A 23,706-nucleotide genomic window follows, 5' to 3' on the forward strand; every position below is an offset into this window, starting at 1 on the left:
ATTTAATTATGATGGTAATCGGGATTTGCATTCACACAGCTGATTAGAATATGTTACTTTAATAGCATTCCCAATGCAAGTCGCAAATTTTCTGTTGGCTTTATCCCTCACATGAGGAGGAAAGGAATTCATTCTGCGTTGAATTGTCAGAGCGCGACCTGCGCTCAGATTGGCCTTGACCAAGGCGCGACCCGCGCCCATGCCGTAGAAGACCTCCATTACTTTCAGCGCGACCCGCGCTCAGATTGGTCTTGACCCGAGCACGACCTGCGCCGAAGTCTAATTTTGTGGGCTTCGCTATAGTAACTGCGAAATTAGTTTTTTCCTATAAAAACAAAATCAAGGTTTTGGAAAACCTTGGACTAATACAAGCAAGCAACCAGAGAGAGAAAACCCAATCTTAAAAGCTATCAAGATTGAAAGATAACCTTTACAGAGATACAACCCTGTAAAGAAATAAGAGTGATCTAGTAAGGTGAGATTGAAATGAGAGATTGTAATCTTCCTTCCCACTTTATATAAAGACAAGCTCTTGTGGAAGTAGGCACCATTGGCCGAACCACGGTAAATCTTTGTGTTGTGGTTTGCTTTTACTGTTTTACATTATTATTTGTTGTTAATAGTTGTTTAGCGAGTTGGGCATGTTAGTATAGGTTGTGGTTGATATTTGTAATTTGTCTGGAGTTGAATTGTGTTCAAATACAAATTATCTGTGTAGTAGGGGAATCGACTGGTATTGGTATAAACCCCAACAAGTGGTATTAGAGCCTTGGTTAGATTAGCCTAGGGTGTTATCCAAACACTACACCAGAACAGCCATTTTGTAACAGAGCCCATTTTACATTAGTAACAGTTATTACCGTAACTAATGAAGTAACAGATATATCCGTTACATATGGCAATAACCGTTAGCAAATATTCGAAATAATAATTAGATAATTTGGTGAAATAATTAGATAATTGGGTCATGGTTATATTGCCCCTTTCTTACGTTTCTATCCGTCAGAAATGAGTAAATTAAAACAAAAACCATAAAGGCAAAGAAAAATAAAATTGTAAAACCATTGACTTTGAATCACGCGTTTGCATCCTCCCCCTTTATGTTTTTGGCTAACACTTATTTCGAATTTCTAATTTTGGTTTCCCCTCATCTCGCTAAACCCTAAATGAAAGCTAGGTCAATTGATTAAGGAAAGCTTGAAGAAGTAGATGAGGAAGACAAACTAGGCAGACTCGCTCAACTGATTTCTCTCCCTCGTGAACATATTACTTCCCCCCGCGAACTGATTTCTCTCTTCATGGAAGAAGAGAGCACAAGCTTTGTTTAATTGTTTTTTTTTTTGGGTTATAAAAGTTGGGCATTACAGATTCTTAAAACCCTAGTAACACAACCCTCTCTTTTATCTCTGCAGCTTCTGAAACCTAGTTTACAAGGTCTCATTTTTGTTTCCAAGGAAGAAGAAAGGAAGGGAATCAAATCATCATGGAGGAACCAGAGGTTGAGGTAGGAGGAGCAACACCAAAGAGGAGAACAATTAAGAAGTTTGCATTCGAGAGGTGGATCCGGACCCCACTTTTGGATATGGGTGCTTGATGAATTGGTTAAGCTTTTCATTGCACGTGCTCGTCGTATGTTTCAGCGTGGTTTGAAGAGGAAACCTATGGCTCTTATCAAGAAGGTTCGCATGGCTGTAAGTTTTCTTATTCTTATTATTATTATTATTATTATACTTATTACTTGGATAATAAGTATGGTTTTATGTTTTTATCATGGTTTTACTTGGATATAATGATAAATGCAATATTAGTTTCTTGATAATAATTAACATAATTCAAGATTATCATTGATGGTCATCACCTTATATCGCCATTATAGTGCATTGTTGATCTCAATCTAATGTCAAACACAAACCATTAGCTTTTTTTTCGTCTCCTTTTGCCTACTACAGAGATTTCTCTGTTGGGTTAACTAGTATTAGGGTCTCCCAAACACTGAACCCAAGTTGACTGCGTTTGGGGGGAAACACTAATTTCCCATTTAGTGGGAACCTTCTCTGTTTTCTGTTCTAATCTCGCCTCTTCTTCTCCTCCTTTTACATGTTAAAATCTATTTTATTAGCATATCAAGACGCATAACTTTTTCACTTCTCTCTCACACCTTTGCATGATTATTAGCTAGTTGTACACAGTACACATAAAATGTATATTAGATCATGTGGCACTAAATATTTGCTTTAATTCGTTTGCGGGATAATTATTGCGGCACTGACTGTTTTAGAGAGGGTCGGAGACATTTTTGTTTCATGGTAAACCATCTCTACATGATTCCTCCCCCCCTTTCAGACATATACAATCAAGATAGTCTGACCGTTTTTGAATTCTCAAACACAAACTATTTAGTTCGAAGTATGTTTCCAAGTACATTGAGCAATAGTATGTTGTATACAATGCAAATCGTTGCTAATTTATAATCTTTTATAGGTTGCCTATGTATGGTGAGTTGAAGCTGTGCTTTATTGTTTACTTGTGGTCACCTAAGACTAAGGTAATTGATTTCCAATTTTAATTTGGCAACGCCTCAATATTTGCACGTCTATGTTAAGCATCCTCATGCTATGTCTTTTGACCGAGTATAGTGAACTAGCTATGTGTATGAGGCCTTCTTACGCCCATACATTTCGAGGTATGAGACAGACATAGATCGAAACTTGATGGAGTATAAGGCAATAGCCTTGGATTGGGCTATGTTCTCTTGGCATTATTGTGTTGCTAATGGGCAATCCACATTTTACCAAATACTAGAATACTTAGCTGCTCAATCTTCAAGGAATGGAAAAAAACCCAACACAGGTAGGTTCTAAAATCTGTCTTTTAACTATGCTACTTGTGAAGTGAATATAACTTTATGTTATTGAGTACTTGAGTTTTTTAACAAATGCTTGCAACCATTCTATGGTTTTAAATCCAAATGATTTACATACAAATGACTTTGACTTGTTTTCCATTTTTAAAGTAGTGGGCATTAGTGTATCTTATTTATTTGTCTTGTGTCTTAGGCCAACATTACAACAATGTGGACAATACGCTGGACTTGCGTTCGTTTTAATTGCATCACTTGCACTTCAGTAAGAATAATCAGCTCATGCATGTATTAAACATGTGCCCCTTGGCCAGCAAGCTTGACATGTTGATATCGTTAATGGCATCATCTCGCATTTGGTCATTGTTGTAGGCTCTATCTTAAGAAGCTAGTTTATTCCTCGTGTTCTATGTTATTTAGGTATGCCCACCCTTTAAATTTTGAACCCCAACATACTTGACCAAGGAAACAATATTATTTTTGAAGGATATGCAAAGAATGACCCTGGTTTTGGTCGGTTTACAAGTACTGTGTTTTTTGGTTGCTTTCTCTTCAATTTCAAAGTGAAGATTATATAATCTACTGTTAGCATGTGTTGGTTTAAGAAGAGCATACTTGATGTTGATGTTAGCATGTTATATATTATACTGCTTAAGAGTTTGATCTATGCATGGGTTATTTGTTGTTGATTGATTGTTTGTTTGTATGTTACAATGTGGAATGATTGTTCTTAGTCATGTTCTTTGGTACTGATTTTGGAATTTGAATGTAAATGAGTTTTTGATTTGTTTGGTTTATTGTTTTATAACACTCACTTCAGTGCATGTAATCAAGTTTCTGAAAGTTAAGTTTGCTATAAGTGAGGTTGAAGAATCAGTTGGGTATTCTTTTTAAGTGTATGGTTGTCTTATCTTGCTGTCAAATGCCCTAGTCTGAGCACCGAACGATGTTGAAATTTTATCATTCCAAAGGCACCGGGTGGAAGGTAGGCGATCTAATATGTGAGATTGTCGTTTGAAATCTTCTTTCCCTGATCATCTTTAAATTGTGTCCACCTGCGCTTTCTTATCATGATATAATATAGGATTGGTGTGGATGAGTGGTTGCGGGTACCTTCTGTGGGTACATTTCGAAAGGGTACATTTCTCCTCCCTTCACTCTCCTCCTTTCAAACAATGAAGTCTAGGGTTCTAGATCTATCAGTCAAAAGAGGAAGGTGGTCGGTTAAATTTGAAATTTCTCTCTTTCTGTTATGGTTTAGGGACGACGAATCAGACGAACCAGATCGAGGAGGATAGCTTGAAGGAGGAAGACGAATCAGGTATAACCCCCTTTTCAGTCTGATTTCTCTCTCCTCTAATTTGTTTGTGCACAAAATTCTAATTATTTTTCTTTTTGGCTTTTTCAATTTGGGGCAGGTAAGTTAAACTGCCCCTTATGGGAACGTGTTCTAAATTATATATGGCTTCTAAATTTTAATCCTTTTTCTGTTGTTGGCGAAGGAATTTTTAGAAGTGATATTCAAGTGTTGGTAGTTGGTACGTAGCTTGGGTTATGGTTAAAATTCACTCTTTATGAGTAACACTACCTGATTTTGATGTTCTGATAGGAAATCGCTCGACTGAGTCACTTGAGGCATCAGAATATAGTGCAATACCATACGGAGTGGTTTTCGACTGTTTCTGTGAGACAACTTTGGTATGAGTTAAGTGCAAAAGATGCTTTCAAAATAAGTGTTAAGCAGTGGACTCGTTTTATGTCGACAATGTTGGATGATTTAGTGCGAGAGGTTATTTCTGAACATTATTTCTTGGCTACTGAGTGTCAACTTGCTGTGTTTGAATCTGAAGTTGCAGCAAAGTTTATCAAGGGTCCGAGTAAAAGAACAAGGAGTAAGAGTATCGCTACATCAGAAGCTGCTACTCCACCTTGTAAAGTTAATTTGCAATATCCTATTGAGGAAGACCAGCCTGTATTGGCTTCTTTAGAAACTAGCTTAAAATGTAGAGAGGATTCAAGCATTTTATGTTATAAAAGAAAGAAAACCATGAGGTCTTCTGAGGTTAAATTGGGAGGCCAAGTAGATGAGGGTTTGAGGTTTTACAGTAATTATGATCCCAACTGTTTTGCACTTTCTAATGTGGAGGATTTGGACCTTTCAGAGGACATTCTTGTGAAGAATTGTGATTTTGACCCAAATTCTGTTAACTTGATGGATTTTGGTGATGACCCCATTTGTGCTTCTGCATGTTTTGGACCTAGCCCTTTTGCTCAATTCAGCTCTTCTACTGCTGTAGACAAAGAGGACGTAGAAGATGGCATGGAAGGAATCAAATATAATCAAGAAGGAACATTATTTCACGATTCTAAAAAATGGAGTTGGGTTAGAGGTAAGCCGACGAGATTTACGCCCATAAGCGAGGGTTGCCTTTCAATTTTGGACAGAGATACCTGGATAATGAAACTATTTGGAGCTGAAGATTATCTTGATGCAGTAGTGGATTACCTACGTATAAGACAGGAAAAGTCTTGTTCAGGAAAACGATTTGAACTGCGGGACACAGGAGATAGAGTTCGGATCCATCTTTGCCATTTGGGTTGGACAGTTAAGCGCATTTGAGATCCAGCTGTCTCGTTTAGAGCTCATTATATATCTCCCAAAGGGAGGACCTTCCATTCTCTCGTTCAGGCGTGTCTGCATTTGACAACGACCAAAGAAAGCGATTGGAACATACCTGAAAAGAAAGGAGCACTTGCGGATGCTCATTCGCCACTTGCGGATGCTCCTTCGCTTATGGTAGTTGAGCATGGATATAATCCAGAGGCAGTGATGGAGTTGTCTTGTGGGGGTGAGCTAAGTGCATCAGATTTGAAGGTTTGGGGTCCAAAAGCAGTGACATCTCTCATAGCTATGGGATGGAAGTATTGTTGCAGCATTAAGCAAGGAGAGATTTACACTTCACCACATGGCAAAAAGTTTAGGTCTCTGCAAAAAGCTTGCAAGGAATTGTGTATGGAAGGACTCTCTAGGCTTACCAAGCCAACTCACAGAAATGTTTTGGGTGAGAAATCCAAGGGCCTATTGATTCTTGGTAATTACGCTTTGGCAACAGTATGTACTGAGGTTGAGGAAGATGTACTACTACTTCCAAATAGGCTGTCCACAAAGAATTGCATAGAAAAATCTGGTCTTTCACAGTCTAGAGAATGTGAGTTTGATTATATGGAGCTCAAAGGAGTTCGGGCAACCAGAAAGAGTAGAAAGGATAGTTCATGTCCTTCTACATCAAGCTCACTTCTAAGTAATAGAATCCAAACATTGAATTGTGTTTGGATTCCAACAATTTCCTTAAGAGTGTTGATTTAGACTTTGTGCTTCTGTTTTAATAATTAGAGATGTATTAGGAATTTCCATAATCCCATCCCATCTCCTAGTTTTTTATTACTTAATGTTGATTTTCTTGATTTTATTGAACCAGTAATGTAAGTATTTAATCTAGTCAAGTATGAATAAAATCCTGCAATAACTTTGTCAGTTTTCACTTCAGTTATATAAACTCAAAATCCATTTGATATCTACAAGTGGTCTGGTGAGAGTATCTAGCCATGGTTAATTATTCTTGTTTGATGCCTTACTTTCTTATTGTTTTATTCTTGAAGGAGAAAATGGATATTTAGTCCAAACTTGCAGATGCTTTTGATAGTGGGATGTTTGAATGGACACAAAGACAATGCTCTCCTGAACTTTGTTCTACACTTGTAAAAAACAAGGTATTTTATTCAAATTACTGATACTTTTTCCTCCATTATTAAATTATTGTTCATCTGCTAAAGAACTGAGTGGTTTGCTTCCATAGTATTAAAACTGATACATGATTGAAATGCAGGTTTCATCTCGAAATGAGTTCGAAAATGTTTAGGAGAATAATGAGGTCGGTTCACAGTATTTTCCTCCTAGCAAAGAGGAGCCTCTTTCAGACGACACAAAAAGTATAAATCACAAGCAAGGTAACGAGAGCACAGAGATGGATTCTTTTGCAAGTAGTTTATTTTGTGGATGAATAAAATACACTAGAAGTATTATTTGAAGTTCATCGTTGAGGTTGTAGACTTGTAGTATAAATATTTGTTAAATTATTTGAATGGTAGAGTTGGTGTAATTTGTGGATTAATATAAGTGGTTTTATATTGTTATTACTTGGTTGATTTTTATTTATTTTTTATAAAAGTTGTTTGTTTCGTAAGATTTGGTAGAGACCCAAAGTCTACTAACTGTGGAGTACTGATTGTTTCTTGTAGGGGGTGCAAGTATCCCCAAAATTAAAACGGTTTTTTTTTATAAAATACATCGACAATTACTAACGGATATATCCGTTACAAACAATAGTTAGTAAATAGCTCGTCCATTACTAACGGATATATCCGTTACAAACAATAGTTAAGTAAATAGCACGTCCATTACTAACGGATATATCCGTTAGAAATGACAAATTTAATCAACCACTGTGAGTTAGCTATCTGTTACAAAGAATTTTAGTAACGGATATAACCGTTACAAATATTATTATTAGTAACGGTTATATCCGTTACTAAATTTGGCCTAAGTGAGAGTGACGCCCCAGAGCTAACGGATATAACCGTTAGTAAAAATATAAGTAACGGATATAATCGTTAGTAAACGCCTTTTCTGGTGTAGTGAAATCTTGGTTGGAAAGTGTTTGACAAAACTCCTGAAAGAATATTTGAGTTTGAATAGACTTGTAGAGATGGACAAGTCTATGAACACTCGCATGACGAGTTTGAATAGGAAGAACTACACCACCTGGAAAGCCAAGATAGAAGATTTGCTATACTGCAAGGACTTGGCACTACCCATTGAGAATGGGGGAGTAAAACCAGAAAAGACTGATGAGGCTGAGTGGAAAAAGTTTGATAGAAAAGCAATTGGATACATACGACAGTGGATTGACGACAGTGTCTTTCACCATGTGTCCCAAGAGACTACAACCTTCAGTTTGTGGAAGAAACTCGAAGACTTTTATGAGAGGAAGTCGGGTGGAAACAAAGTGCTGGTCGTTAAGAAGTTTTCTGATACGAAGTACCAAGAAGGTTTTTCAATGTCTGAGCATCTTAAAGAATTATAGAATACCATCAATCAGATGCATTTGATGAAAATTGATTTGGAAGACGAAATTGAGGCTTTGTTTCTATTAGGCTCTCTACCCGAAAGTTGGGAGACATTAGCAGTCTCTCTACACGGAGTAGCCAAGAATGAAATTGTTACCATGGAGATGGCTACCACGTCTTTGTTGAATGAGGAGACTAGAAGGAGTTCAAAAGGCAGCTCCTCTCACTCAGAGATCTTTTTCACAGAGAAACGGGGGAGAGGTAAAAGCAGAAAACCATCTCGTTCTAGAGGTGATGACAGAAGTAAATCTAGGGGTGAAGCTAGAACTCCTAAGGCAGAGAGCCAATGCTACTATTGTGCCACCAAGGGTCACTTCAGATATGAGTGCAGAACACTGAAGAAGGATGAGAAGAATAACTGTGTACATGAAGACATGGTGTAGAGGAACGGAAACACAGGCAGAGATACTACTGCACTAGTTGACGATCTAGTGGGGATTGTGTCAGATTGTGGTGTGTGCTGTCTTAGTACCTCATGTCAGGATATAAAGTGGGTGATAGATACAGGAGCATCTTATCACGTCACACCGCACATGAGATTCTTCACTACCTACAGCTGTGGTGAATATGGTGAAGTGAGGATGGGTAACAGTGGCGTCTCGAAGATTATAGGCATTGGAGATGTTCATGTAGAAACCAATGTCAGCTACACCTTGACACTCAAGGATGTAAGACATGTCCCTGACATATGGTTAAGCCTAATTTCGACTGGGAAATTAGATGACGATGGCTTTGTAAACTCGTTTGGTAATGGGGTATGGAAACTGAGCAGAGGTTCCATTGTAGCAGCCAGAGGGAAGAAAACTTGCTCACTTTACAAAACACAGGCTAGTTTGTGTAAAGCAGAAGTGAATGCGGCAGAAGAAGAAGCTTCCTCTGAACTGTGGCACAAGAGACTGTGTCATATGGGCATAAAAGGGATAGAAGTTCTTGCTAAGCAAAAGGCCTTGCTAGACATTAAAGGTACACATTTAAATACATGTACTCATTGTTTGGTAGGAAAGCAACACAGGGTGTCTTTCCAAAGATTCCTGTCTCACAGAAAGGACAATGTCCTTGAACTAGTGCACACAGACTTATGTGGTCCTATAAAAGTGAAGTCCCATAGGGGAGCTTCATACTTCGTGACCTTCATTGATGATACGTCAAGAAAGATATGGGCCTATAGTCTGAAGACCAAAGATGAAATACTTGGCGTGTTTGAGAAATTCCACAGCATGGTGGAAAGAGAGACTGGGAAGTTGTTGAAGTGTATTCGCTCAGATAATGGGGGTGAGTACATTAGGCCAATTGAAGAGTATTGCCAGAGTCATGGGATTCGTCATGAGCAGACCGTTTCCAAGACACCGCAACAGAATGGAATAGCAAAGAGAATGAACCATACCATTGTAGAGAGGATGAGATGCATGCTGTCTCACTCTAAGCTACCTAGAACTTACTGGGTAGAAGCAATGCGTACAGCCGTGCATGTGATCAACCTATCGCTGTCAAAGCCTCTGAATAGTGATTATCCAGAGAGAGTATGGTCAGGTAGAGATGTTGATTATTGATACTTGAGGGTATTTGGGTACATGGTATTTGTGCATATTTCGAAGGATGAGAGATCCAAGCTTGATGACAAAGCCAAGCAGTGTATTTTTCTGGGTTATGGAGATGAAAAGTTTGGTTACAAACTCTATGATCCGATTAACAAGAAGGTAATTGATAACAGATAAAAATGATAGTTTACTTACGAAATGAACGATAAAACTCAAAACGTAAGTAAACTAAAACTTTTATCGATGCTAGATTGCTTATCAAAGTTTTCTACTCTCAATTCTATCGAAATAGAGTGGAGTAACAAATTCGTTCCACTCCTAGTTCTCTAGCATGGAATGTTTTCTATGTCTAATTAATCGGTCTTAAGTCTAATGAGAGCTTTACGAAGGGTGTTATACTACGATACAATATGAAATTGATTATGTTGAATTTAAACTACGAATGCTATGGAAATATGATTGTTTTTGAATCTAGATAAAGAATTAGAGGGGAATTGATTCCACCTCGAATCCAACTTAATAACCTAGCATAGATTCTTGTATCTCGATTCTTACGTTCTTATGGCAAGAAATTCGAGTTCTAATCCCTAGTGTTCATGACATTTCTACCAAATACTAACTAGCATGTGAGGTCGTCCACCCATTCTCATGGCGAATCACGACCTTCTAGAGTGGAATAGATTCTACAACGACTCTACACTATACAACTAAGTTTTCATCAAGGCTACATCAACCCCTCTAATGGAGGTTTTAGCCTTGAGTCATCAACCCATCATTTCCCATTGAATTATAACTACACATCATATTAAAATTCTAACTTAACTAAATTAACTAACAATGTTTATATCTATTTAAACTACGAAATGATAATAAACAAGAATTAAAACTAGATCTATAAATTGAAATGACAAAAATCGAAATTGACAAAATAACTATTTTATTTATCTAATCAATCAAGAACAATGATTCAAAGACTTAATCTAAAACAAGAATTGAAAATGGAACTAAACTTAATTAATCTACTGAAAACTAGATCTAGAATTAATCTCTATTTTTAGGTCTAACTAGCTACCATTAACAAAGAGTTAAGCTTTTGTTTTTATATGTCCAAATCCAAAAATCGTGCATGGGCTTGGAGCCATGTTTTGGGCCAGAGAATCAGGCCCAAAACCCAATTCTTTCAGTCCAGAAAGGCCTATTCAGCTGCAGTTGGCTTCAACAGACTTTTCGTTCACTTCTGCTCCTCTGATTGGGTAAAGGCTTAGACCATTGGAAAGCTCTTTCCGAGTCGGTCGTTTTGACATAAGGTAGGCCCCATTCCGAGGTCTGAGTCCAAAGATACGGCCTTCGGAAGTTCTGCTGACTTGTGTGCTGTTTCTACCCGCGTCGACTTTTCAGCTTTTGACCGGGCTTTAGAAAAGCTTTGTCTTCTTGAATCTTGGCCTTTAATCATGGAACTCCTTATTAACCGACCTTTGCTCCTTTATCTCGCTAAAGTGGCACATTTCTGCACATAATGGACTCATAAGCCTGAAATGCATAAAAACACGTAATCAGTGTTAACTCTTAATTATTACTCACATAATTGGTCTAATAGTATGACTGTTACAGGGTTAAAACTACAGTTTTGGGCTCTTATCAAACCACCCCCAAATAGCATTTTGCTTGTCCTCAAGCAAAGATGAGAAATTAGAATAAGTGACCAAAAATGGAGTTCTAACTACTCTCGTTTCGCTGAGTGCGATTGCATTGACCATATGCAACAAGGCCTTAAACTACTGGGAATTCCCTAGTGGACGAGTTATAGCCTCGTGAGAGTTTTCCAGTGAAGGTACTCACAAACTTCATCTATACTACAACGACTAAGAAATAAAACTATTGTTTCCTCATTCGTGTCTCAACTATCTATACATCTCACTAGCAATTGAATAAGAATAACCAAGTCAAAAACCTAAACTAATATATGCATAATAATCAATCATCTATGATACAAATATATATACTATGAGTAATACTATGAAATGCCTAGCAGGTTAGTTTCTGAAAACTTCGAATAGCGCCCTTAAGTAGGTCCTCACATAAATGTCAAGACAAAACCACTCGATTTTTCTCGCTCAAGTTTAGCTACTCCGATTAATGCGGTGGGCACACTTTACCTTACAATCTTAATGACAACAAGGAAAGCGGGGGGATCGATCAAACACATCTGCCACTTACTATCACACTAACCTATTCTTAATTGAGCTAGAGGTCTTTATTAGGTGTTGCGGGGATTAGGAGATGGTTTAAGAAGGAAGGAAATAGATATTCAAAAGGACAAGTCTGAGATAGTAGAGTCTTCATATTATGTAACTTAGAGAAAACCTTGTTATTTACTTTTGTTTCTACACTTTGTTTCCATCCTTAGCCATATTTTTTTTTCTTTTTCTTTGGCTTTTAACTCCTTTTATTCTATTTTTTCGGAGTTTTTATTTTTCTTTTCTTTGGATGGAAACTTCTTTTCTGAAGCAATTAACTAACTTTTGTTTACACCGGTTTTTCTCTTCTTCTTTCTTCCTCATTCTATTCTCAGACTTATTCTAAATTGGGTAGGTTGATTTTTTTATTTATTTATTTTTTATTTTGTTTTGTTTTTGTAACAGGGTAAAGGATTTATGGGTTATGAAAGGCTAAAGAAAGGCTCAGAGGGGCGACTAGCGGAAAATAATTCATAGGTTTGAATTTCTGGCTATATCGATCCAAAGAGGGCCTAAATTCTCACTTAGGATACGTCATAGTGATCAAGCAAGTGGATGTGTGATTTCTCTATCCGGATTTTACTTCTCCCTTGTGTCATTTCTCAAATGTTTCGTTCATATAAGGCTTTAGGCTATATTCTCACAGGATTTGTAGAATAAGTACTCTAGCCTAGATACTCATGTAATATATTTATAGATACTCATATTTCGCTAACAGTCATAGATACTCATGTAATATATTTATAGATAGATGCAAAGATTATTACCTACATATTAACCTAAGTTTCTAACAATTATTCTGATGCAAAAGCTACGTGAGACTTCTAGATTGTTAAGAGCATAGAGAAAGAAAACAATACCAATATTCCTAAGTGTATAGCATAACCTTATTTATTTATATTTTTGAAAATTTTAACTTGAAAACAAATGCATATTATACATATCTATATCCTAACAGATGCCTTAATTACACGTGTTTCTATGCCCCCAACAAGAAGCATGCTTTGTCCTCAAAGCATTTAAATAAAGAGGGTAGAAAAATACCATGGAAAACGCGTGAAATTCGGAACATCCGCAAAACAAGGTTAGAACATACTAATATAGGAAATAAAAATCTTGACGCTTAACTCTATAAGAGTTCCACCCATTATGGGGTTAACAAAATTAAATTGCTTGGGACATAAGCAGACAATAACAAAACTTAAAAACTTACCTTATCTCCGCTTTTAAACATCCTCCTCCTCATTAAAGAGATGAGGTTCCTTCAGCATCCCGCCGGTCCATTATAACTTGCCAAGCTTTCCGCCATTTATCATCTACTAATGCTAACTTTGTTAAGTGTTATTATGTCGATGGGATGTGCGGGCGACCAAATGAGGTCTGACCTGCCATCCCGGCCAAGTCATTATTCGCAATGAGCGAACCACCCAATTGGTGGGTCTCATGACTTCAACCCTTTTCCAATCTGTGAATTGTGCACATAATACAGGTAAACAACTACGCATGATGCGGCTTACCAAAACAGCCATAAGAAGATACTTACGCCTCATGCTTTGGGCTCTCTTAAGACTAGCGACTAAAACTCGGGGAATGTCATATCGACGCCCCTCGCCTAAAGCGAGGAAAATGTCACCAAGCGATCTTGTTTGCGAAATGAGCGCCATTCCCCAAAATATTCATCAGGATGAATAACATGGTGGTGCCTACGTTTAGGAAAAGGCTACCAAGGGCAATGCTATATCGCCCCTGGTCCATTACTCGAAATACCCCTTCCCCATAATACTCATGGAAATATGTATAATCATAAAGGTATGCATTATCGGTCATATATGCCCATGTGTGAGCAGGATCGGTATTGGTAATCCACGAAACTAAAGTGACCACATTTTTATTGAATTTATGTGTCGTGTCATCGACTCACGGACGGAGAATTCCTTGTTCTCCATCGATTACAATAGAATTTAACGTGGTCGTAGAAATAAGCGAAGAAGTCGTGGTAAATATGAATCGTCATCACTTACCGGTAGATGGCGCCATCCTAATGGAGGATCCCGTGGCCGGAACCAATGTCCATAGGTCTCGGTTCCCAACACGTCTTCGAAAAGACTGTTCAGGTATGACTATAGGAGATGTCATCTCAGCGACTCTTTGAACAGTTCAAAAATCCTGGAATGACCCTCGAGAAAATTGGAATTTCCGTGTTTTACGGATGGCGGTAGTGGGGCGCTCCCTTTGAAGCCGCGGTCGCGCTCGTGGGTTTTTGGAATTACAGTGTTTGGGCACGAGTCGCGCTCAAGGAGGCGCTGGTCGGCCTCGAAAGTAAACTTGCTGAAAGTGTGCAGTAGCGTAGGCGCTCTTAACGAGAATGCGCTTCGTAAGAATCTTTGAAAACGAAGTTTAGAGGAAAAAGAAGGAAAAGATTGGAGTGAAAGGTGCGGGATGATGGTGGGGTGTAGTGTGGTTTGTTAGTATAGAATGAAGGGAGTTGAAATAGGTTCTGAGCTTCCAAAACGAATCGGCAAGTTCCCAAATTGTTTTAAGGCAATTTCCGGAAATAGAAAAATTCCAAACCCGAAAACGGAAACAAACCATCTTCTTGATTTTCTAAAAATCCTGGTATCTTTCATACTAGATTTAGAATAGTAACTTCTAAACTCTCCTAGATTTCATGCTAGCACCACACAAATCATAGATATGCCGATATCGGCCAAATTCTCAACCTTTCCTCCAAGACAACTTTATAGCAGATGATCATATAATGAATTATGCTCGGTATAAATATTACCACCCCCAAACAAGTCGGGAAGGTGGGATTAATGATAAAAATATGCAGAACTCGAAAATAACCAATTATATTAAAACTAAAATTTAAAACCAAACAACATAAAACAAACACCTTAATATTTAAATTTAACAACTGAATTAAAATCCAACTAATAAAACAAAATCATGAAATAACAGCGAACACAAACTGATGGTGAACACCTAGTTATGTGATGAAGATGGACCCTGAGATGGAGATTGGCCCTGGGATGGAGAATGGCTTGAACCATCTGTCCTTCGGCGACGACGCTCATGCCTTTCAGACTCGGCTAAAACAGAATCCTCCACGGGTGGCATGCGTCGTAGCATCTCTATTCGGAACAAGCGCTGTGCTTCCATCTCAGTCTTGAGTACTGCATACTGGGCTTGGTGATGCTGGTGGATAGTCTCCAAGTTAGACAAGATGTCGTCCTGACCCCTTTCGAGCATTTCAAGTCTCGTTTGGAGGTTCGTTTGCTTATTTCGTACTACAATCTGTCTATCTCGGATATCTTCACAAATACCATAAACGCAACGCAAGGCAGTTTGCAATACTTGCATGCGTTCTAAATTAGAACTACAACTATCTAATGCATCGTCATCCAGACATGTCATATCCTCCCTTTCATCCTCCGACTCAACCACCTTTTCTTCAGACAACGGCCAAGTCTCTTGGATGCAATCCGTATAGATACTTGCATTAGAATGCACTTTGATCTTAATAGGAGCAGATTTTGCAATAGCTCTAAAGGAGAGCATGATCTTAGTGATCAATACGGGAAGAGGCGCCAAGCTCTTTCCCACTCCTCTAATCACATTAAACATTAAATCGAGGATGCAGAAATTATACTTATTCGTTTGCAAAATCCAGAGAATGTGAAGACATTGCAGACCGATATCGCTGACTTTGTCTTTCCCGAGGACGTTCCTACCAATCCACTGAGATACAGCCAGTTGATTGGTTCTCAGGGTTGACTGGCGGACACAATGAGATGTCGGATTGTATTAACCCTCCACGACAGTATCTTTCATCAAAGCAGGAACTCCAGTATACTGGGATTCCTGAATGGTCATTTCTAGGTTGCTTTCAAGCGTAATTCCTAACAGCTCAGCCAACAACTGTGTCGTTACTTCTCTCCTCGTTCCTGCTACCTTAATAAAAATCCTATCCCCCTCCAATTCTCGCTTCTTATAAAACTGTTCTACCAAATCATAGTGATAGAATTCCTCAGTCGAGTACCACAGTCCATTCCAATCCCTCTTCATCATATCCGCGTCGTAAAATGGCGCGAAGCTATCGGAAGCAAACACGTGCTCCGGCAAAATTCTTCGTCGTAGCGCCATTGAAGTTTTTGAAACAACCAATGGTTTTGTAGACTGTGGGGGAGGCGAGTTTGATGAAAAACAACTAGAAACAACGGTGGTGGTGGTGGTGGGTACGGTGGCAGGTTAGGACTTGAATTGGTGATGCTGTTTTCGGAGTTGTAAAATTTGTTGGGGTAGGTGGTGGTAATGGTTTGGAGAAGATTTCAGTTGGATTGAATTACTTGGCGTGGGTGTAGTTAGGTTTTCTTTTCTCTCTTTTTTGTTTTTTATTTTTTTTATTTTGGTGTTTAAGGTTTGTTTTAAACCTTGGTAACCGGCGGGATTGGAAAAGGAAACAACTCTACGTTTTTGGGAAGGAAGGAGACGCACAGACGTGCGTGCGGTTTGGGCCTAAGCCCAATTTGAATTCGAAATTTTTCGATTTTTCGCGCAATTTCAAATTCAAATTGCCGCTTTGTTACTGGCCCGATTTTGGCGAATGAGTTATGGAAATGATCAAGAGAGAATTTCCAATCCAATGATCCATAAAACACTCAATTCCAACCATGGGTGACGTATATGAAGGTGGAAAAATGCCTAAAAGTGTGTGTTTGACGTAAGTTATGCGAACGAAGGAAATCTAAGTTTTAGATAACGTCAACCCAATTGAACTACACTACTGGGCCTAAGCAACACAAATGGAAAGTTCGAGCAATCCAGATGGAGAGACCGATTGCCCACCCCCAAACAAATTTTTAAACACAAAATTTGTTTTAACGTGGGTCGTTTAAAGTCAGATTCCCAAGACTTGTTGGATTGCTATTTCTACGATTTAGAATTTTTTATTTTTTTATTAGTTTATTATAAGAAAAACGAAAAACAATAAATACATAATTCACCCCATAGAGGAACATGACTCAAAAACCGAGAAAACATGCAAAAGTGGAAAACGTGAATTATGTGAAACGTGGACTTAGGATCCGGTACTTATAGCCACACACTCCATAGGGAGGGCCCGGTTACCTGGATGGTGCACTTACCACTATATGGAAGTGGAAGGAAGTACACCAAATGACAAAGGTCAATCATCATAGACAGGGTCCTGTAAAAGGACTTCCTCTATATCAGGGGACAAAAGTTTGTGAAAATGTTTTAACCGTTGACCATTAACTTGAAAGGTATTGTTGTCATTGGGATTTACCAAGGTCTCCCCTTCAGTAACCAGAAAAGGACCAGACCAACGGGTTTTTAGTTTCCCTGGGAAAATATGTAGACGGGAGTTGTAAAGCAAGACCTTTTGACCGACCACAAACTCTTTGCGCAAGATTTGCTTATCATGAACACGTTTCATGTTACACTACACCATAACAAGATATTTGTAACACACACTTTTTTTGCTTTGTAACGGTTATTTACTGTTAGCAAGTTGCCAACGCTATATAAGCGTTAGGAATGTTGTAAAGTGTTAGTTTAATTAGGGTGAATTTCAGGAATTAATTTCTAACGCTTAAAAATCGTGTGAGAAGTGTTACAAATTAAAAAACTTGAAATGCTCTATTATTTTGATTGGAATATAAAACATAACTTTCCTTTCTCTCCTCTCTCTCTCACCGCCGCTGCGTTTTTCGGTCTCCTCCACCTCTCTCTCTCACTGCCGGTACCCTCGTCTCTCGCTTTCTCTCTCTCTCTCTCTCACTTTTTTGGATCGGTTTTATTCTAAACTAGGGTATTTTCTCTTGTCTCTCACTGCCACTGTGCTATTTTTAAACTAGGGCAAATTTTCTTCTGATGTTCTGATCATCTCTTTTAAAAGTTGCGTCTCTTTTCTCTTCTTCATCAATATTTTTTCAACCCTCTCTCTCTCACCACACACCACAGCCATCTTGATCCGATGGGTGGAGGAAACGGTCAGAAAGCCAAGATGGCTCGCGAGAAGAACTTGGAGAAGCAAAAGGCTGCTGGCAAGGGTAATCTGTAGTTTTTTTAACTTGTTGTGAGATACTCTTCTTTTGGATTGAAACTTATCTATTTTTACTTGTGCTTGACAGGAAGTCAGTTGGAAGCTAACAAGAAAGTTATGAGTATCCAGGTATAACTCACTCAATTTTACTCTTTCATCTTTTATATCTCCAAAGTATATATTCAGTGTAAAACCGACTTTAGAATTGAAGTACAATAGACAAAGTTATGCTATTTTGCAACATGCAATTCACCCCCACTTTGATTTACCAATTGCCCTTTGAAACAAATAATTATTCTTTGGATCTTTAGGTGAGTACAATTAAACAAATTAGCACCAATATCTATCTGCAGGCGACTCAAATTTTCCGTTAATTATAGGCGGAAAAAATACATCAAAATAAGTGTATGCTATTTGGAAAATAAATTTTTTAAAAAAAAAATGCTCTAGAAAACAAACCTGGCAACATGATCGATGATTAAATGGGAGTTGTATGAGTTACATAAGTGAAAAAGGATGTCTTGTGATATTTTGATGTTCTAATACATCTCTTTTAGTCTGTTTGTTAGAAAATTTTAGTAAAGTTTTGACCCTTCTAATTAGGATGAATCATCTAGAACTAGTACAAAAAGAAAATCTCTTAAGCAAGCCCTAAATCTCACCACTTTCAATGAGGCGAAGGATGATGAAGAGCTCAAGACAAAGATATCCCACCAATTACTCTTCAAATTTAGGTATGAATATTTTTTATGTATCTTCTCTCTTGATTTTTCGTTTGTTTAAACAACGGTGAGTTCAAGTTTCTTTTCAGTTTTTGTAGATATCAACTTATTTCTTGATTTCATTGTCAAGTTTGAACTTTTGAAGACTCTTAAGGCTCATATTGTTCTTTTTATTGATGAGGAATGATCGGCTTTAGCAAGTATCATTCTCATTTCCCAAGTTTACACTTTCAAGCAACTTTGGATGTTTGTATAGGCGGGTTATTAATTCTTAGTTACATTTCACACTAAGATAGATTCGTTTAATTGTGTAGTTGAAAATTTCTTATCTAATAGTCTCTATTTATACAAATTTCAGCTCATGGTGCAATGCTTATATGCTTATGAGACTTATACTAGATTACGTTAATTAGTCGCACCAAGTAATTGTTAGAGTTCCACGTTGAATGCACTCTTGTTCATAGGGGGGTGTGCTGTTAGTATATATGATTCCATTTATGTGAAAGGCTTATTGCTAAATGACATCTATCTAATAACTTATAAGTTTCAGTAGAGTTGTAGAATTGCAAAAAAAACAAACAGGAATCAAGACCTTTGGTTATACCAAGGGGAGGCTCATGACCTGTAGCTATTTTGACTGCCCTAATTAAGTTAGCTAGGCTAACATTGTAAGCTAGTAGCACTCTTTTCTAAAGTATGTCTTTTATTCCACTTGGTCTGAATGCTATTTTTCATTTTTTTTATTCGTTTCTAATTGATTTGGTTTTCCAACTCGTATGTATTCACTAGGACTGCAATTTCTTTCATTCATTTATTTCCTGTGGTATTGCAAATGGATTGGATAACGGAAGTTAGCTTATCGCATGATCGGCCTAATCTTCAAGCTTTGAATTGTGAGCTTAGTACCTTTATTTTATATTTAGATTGGAGCCTTCCTAAAACTGATATCGAAGTTCTGATTAAGTGCACATATTTTAGCAAACATAAAGATTTGCTTAGTTCTTAGAGGATTCTGTTTGAGATTGTGTTGGTCTTTGCTTATGTAATTATTCCATCCTATATTTGGGTATTCTATATGTCTATTTGCTTTGCGTTCTATCTAGTGTTGGATCCTTGGGCATGTATTTAGACTTATTATCAATTACATTTGGGGGTATCAATTTTTCGTAGTTAGATCACTTAAAATGTGCACTCATATGTGAATTAATCGATGGCATGTTGGTTCATCCATACATTAAACATACAATAATCCTCTTCTTCATACATGGAATATAATCACAGTACACATGCACTACAAGAAAACTAACTTGTGTGCAAATATATATTCATTGAAAGATTTCAATTGATTGATATTAGTACAATGATGTTTTTTTTTATTAGATGTATAATAAGATAACTTTTGATGCCTTTGAGACTTGAAGAGTTATTGTTTTAGATTTTGGTCTTGCAAACTTAAGTCATTCTTATCACTTTATTTATTTGTACTATACTTGTTTTAACTTTTAACAACGGCCCATATTAGTTGACGTTAGGATAACTTTTTGCTATCTTGGGTACTCTCATGATCTAGCACTACATGAAAAAGGGCTTTTGACAATTTGGCAGCATCTTAGCTTTGACTTGTTTTTTTTTCTTTGTATCATAGATTTTCATAATAACCTTAAATAACGTCTCGATCTAACTTTTCACCGTGACGCACTTATTAACGTTTAGAAAGCGTAACTATGTAAAATTTTCCATTACTTAATTTCGAATAATTATCGAAATTAATTTGTCATGGTGAGCTAACACATTGATACCGTTAGAAAAAAGTACCTAGGTTACATGGACACGCCATATTTTGAAAAAAATCTGTGTCGGATCGTATCCCGTGTGTCGTGTCGTATCCGTGTCGGGACACACGGACACATATTGTATTTAATTTACCTCGAATTTCTGATTTACCATCTAATTTAATAAATTTATAATTATTAAAAAATAAATTAATTATTCCTATCCGTGTCCCCGTGTCGATCTTCAACTGCTCGCCGTATCCGACACCCCGTATCCGTGTCGGACACCGACACGCGTGCCCGTGTCAATGTAACCTAGGAAAAAACAAATTAGAAAAATAAAAGACAGTTCAAAACCAAAAGATGTCGTACTCATCTCTCTCACTTTCTCACTTTCAGAGGGCCGAGATGTGGATACCTCAAACCTAGACTACCTGATCTAAAAAGAATTGAAGGTAAGTTTTTTGTCTTCTTCTCTTTCTCTTTTTAGGGTTTGGAAATTTTAGATTTTTTATTTTTGCTTCTTCCTCTTTGGTTTTTTAGTTATTAGTAAAGATATTTCAATTCTTTTCTTTACTTGTTGTCATTATTGGTGTTGGGTTTAATTGGATTTCAAATTTTTGTTTTAGAACGAGGTAGGGTTTTGTCAATGGTACGTTCAACATTTCTGATTGGGTCAATTAATTTTGCTAACGGGTATTTGAACACAAGTGTGTTGGTTATCTCTTAATATTCGCTGAATATTTTAAATTGTTTCATAAAAATTATGTCGTTGTTCAAAAGTTTTAATTTTTACTATTTTTTCACCCTTTGCAGATCTTATTTCAATCTCTTGGTTTGAGGGAAAAAGGTATGAAAACGGTGGATTTTAGAATTTTGTTGTTAGTTTTAGTGTGTATTCCTAATAGATTTTTCTTGTTGATCTTTGATTAACATGGTTGCAAACTTGACCTTGGAAACAAAGTGATAAAATGATTCTACCTCCTGAAATAGGCTGACAAACATTATCTACCTTACCTTTAGATATGGGCATAGAGTCGTAGACACATAGTTATGTAATCTGCTATGGCTTATTAGCCACCATTGCTTGATGCTATAACCGTGTGAACTATAGAATTATGAGGCATTACTTGGAGTCACTCTGTTCAGATTTGTGGTCTCATACAATTATTAGTGTACTAACAATGGCAATGTTAGATCAATGATGTGTACTCTTGCTAGTGATAAAGATCTCACACCATTGATCGACCCTTGATCTGGTGAGAAAGGCGATAATTTAAACACTAGTCCAAGACTCCAAGTTTGTGTTTCTTTTCAAGTAATATCTCTTTTGTGTGAATTGAATTCTATTTACTTATTTGAAATAGGGTTATAAAATATACGATGTTTGTCCTGAATGGACTCTATTTTATAGGTAATGTGATAATTTCTCACGAGCTCATTATACTAGCTATGGGCTCTGAGCCTCTGACCACTCTTGGGCTATGGGCAAGAGATAAAAAATGTATGGTCTGATGAAAAGCTTTAGAGGAAGCTTCATGTGAGAAGCAGAGTAAGCTGTCTTGCAATAACTTGCTTTCAGCAGAGGTGAATACATACATCCATTTGTAATCAAGTTTATAGTTTACATCATTTTTTGTTATTTTTCCTACCTTCTAGACTTTTTAGAAGCTTGTGTAGCATTTGACTAGTAGTATAATAACCTTAATGTGGGGTGCTTGTAACATGCAGGCCACAGCTTGTAGTCAATTGGCTTCTTTGGCGGCACCTTCAGATAAAGGTAAATATTATTCTTATTGCTTTTACATGGCTGTTCAAGCTCATCCATATCATTTGGTTGGCTTATCTTTATTTGGTGGTGCTTAAAAAGATTGGATGGGCTGTGGTGGTAGATTTAATGAGTTATCTTCTTCTTCTCAACAACTATAACAATATATAGAAATGTTTCAGTTCCAGCAGAGACATAATCAGTTTTTAGGACAAGTAGGTTGTTGATCCTACAAATAGTGATAGCTACAGATATAGTGATGTTCCTTCAATGGGGTTTTCCCAATCTTTATTAGCAAATTAGAGTGTGTTTATGAGTTTTGTACTTGAATTTTCTTAACCTAGCTGTTGAAATATCTGTTAGGGATAAATTCTGGCAAGCCTTTAGCCCCTCGTGCAGAATTTCTTTTCATTTTCGAATACAGAAGGCTTGTATCTGGTAATATTATACAATGTTTGTTTTTGTATCTTTTTCTTTTATCCACTTTGGTCCAAGAATAGATCTATTCAAGGGTCTCGTTGTATATTTGAAGGGATACACCTCTGTTTGGTGATGTATTAGAACGTAGATGGAGAGCAGCAACGGGAGACCTAGCAGTTAATGAAAGGTAAGGTCCTCATGTGGTTTTCTTTCGTTTCATATGTCACAAGTGTATGCAGATGCTGGAATATTCATGAGTTTTGTTTTGGAAGATGAGTCCTTACATATGAGTAGTGTGAATGTATGGTGTATATATATTCTAAGTGTGGTATCTATGGTTGGAACTAATAGAGGTGTATAACACTGATATAAGTGGAAGTGATGTATATGTTGTTTTCATTTTAATTTTGGTATATAATTTATAGTGTCTTTTTGATTCGAGGATTGGTTATTTGACTTAACTAGCATTAGTCGAGATGGTTAAGTAGCTGGTTCTACGAATCAATATATATTTGAGTAGTTTGGTTTACGACCGAGGTATGAGGTTTTAATATATGTTATGAAAGTATATTATTTGATTGTCAGGTTATGACAGAATTTATGTCTATGAAATGTTGAAAATACAGAGGAGATTCTGCCGAAATTTTTATGTATTTCGTCAAGGTGTCTGACAAGATTATAGGGTTTTGGGACGGTACATAAACTTTCCTGTCTATACTATGCTTCTATGTTACTAGTCTGCTACCATACTATTTTTTTTGAATTATGTAGTTTGAGTATAAGGAGCTACTACTTAAGAATAAGATATAAGTATATATCTATACATATTTGTTTTCTACTGCCTAACTCTCTTTTATTTATTTCTATTTTGTTGTACGTAAACGATGAAAGGGACTTTTTTGATGATACAATCCCAAAGTCATCCCCTGATGCTTGCAACTATTGAAGGTGGGAGTTTTGTACAAATGACGTGAGAGCTTGAGTTTAAGGACAAGTCCCATTGATTTGGAAAACAATGTGTATTTAATTCGTGGCAAGTCCTATTTATGAAAAGACATTTTGGTGATGTTTTTTTAATAAAAGATTATGTGATTGGATGTATTTTCTTGTTTATGTTATGGACGATTGTAGAATA

The 23,706-nt window shown here is 37.0% G+C and overlaps 1 protein-coding gene and 1 long non-coding RNA gene across 4 annotated transcripts; both read left to right on the forward strand.

Moving 5' to 3' along the window:
* The first annotated feature begins 1,591 nt into the window (after positions 1–1,591).
* On the forward strand, positions 1,592–6,136 carry LOC147505489 (uncharacterized). Of its 3 annotated transcripts, XM_086604146.1 has the most exons (5): positions 1,592–1,691; positions 2,482–2,545; positions 2,637–3,997; positions 4,122–4,181; positions 4,470–6,136. In XM_086604146.1, the coding sequence occupies exon 5, from the start codon at positions 4,617–4,619 to the stop codon at positions 5,478–5,480; it is 864 nt and encodes a 287-aa protein (XP_086460272.1). In that variant the 5' UTR covers positions 1,592–1,691; positions 2,482–2,545; positions 2,637–3,997; positions 4,122–4,181; positions 4,470–4,616; the 3' UTR covers positions 5,481–6,136. The 3 variants fall into 3 exon arrangements, with proteins under 3 accessions (XP_086460272.1, XP_086460271.1, XP_086460273.1); XM_086604145.1 differs by having other exon boundaries at positions 2,482–3,997; XM_086604147.1 differs by lacking the exons at positions 1,592–1,691; positions 2,482–2,545; positions 2,637–3,997 and having other exon boundaries at positions 4,085–4,181.
* An 11,383-nt stretch (positions 6,137–17,519) lies between these two features.
* Positions 17,520–18,218, forward strand: LOC147505490 (uncharacterized). The gene is made up of 3 exons (XR_015220609.1): positions 17,520–17,586; positions 17,702–17,896; positions 17,978–18,218. It is a non-coding gene; the product is annotated as an uncharacterized LOC147505490 (long non-coding RNA).
* The last annotated feature ends 5,488 nt before the right edge of the window (positions 18,219–23,706 follow it).

Source organism: Coptis chinensis, chromosome 4 (assembly GCF_015680905.1).
Source record: "Coptis chinensis isolate HL-2020 chromosome 4, ASM1568090v1, whole genome shotgun sequence".
NCBI lineage: Eukaryota > Viridiplantae > Streptophyta > Magnoliopsida > Ranunculales > Ranunculaceae > Coptis > Coptis chinensis.

Excerpts from the sequence above, each read along its gene's own strand:
- LOC147505489 (XM_086604145.1), top strand. The coding sequence starts at position 4,617 with ATGTCGACAATGTTGGATGATTTAGTGCGAGAGGTTATTTCTGAACAT.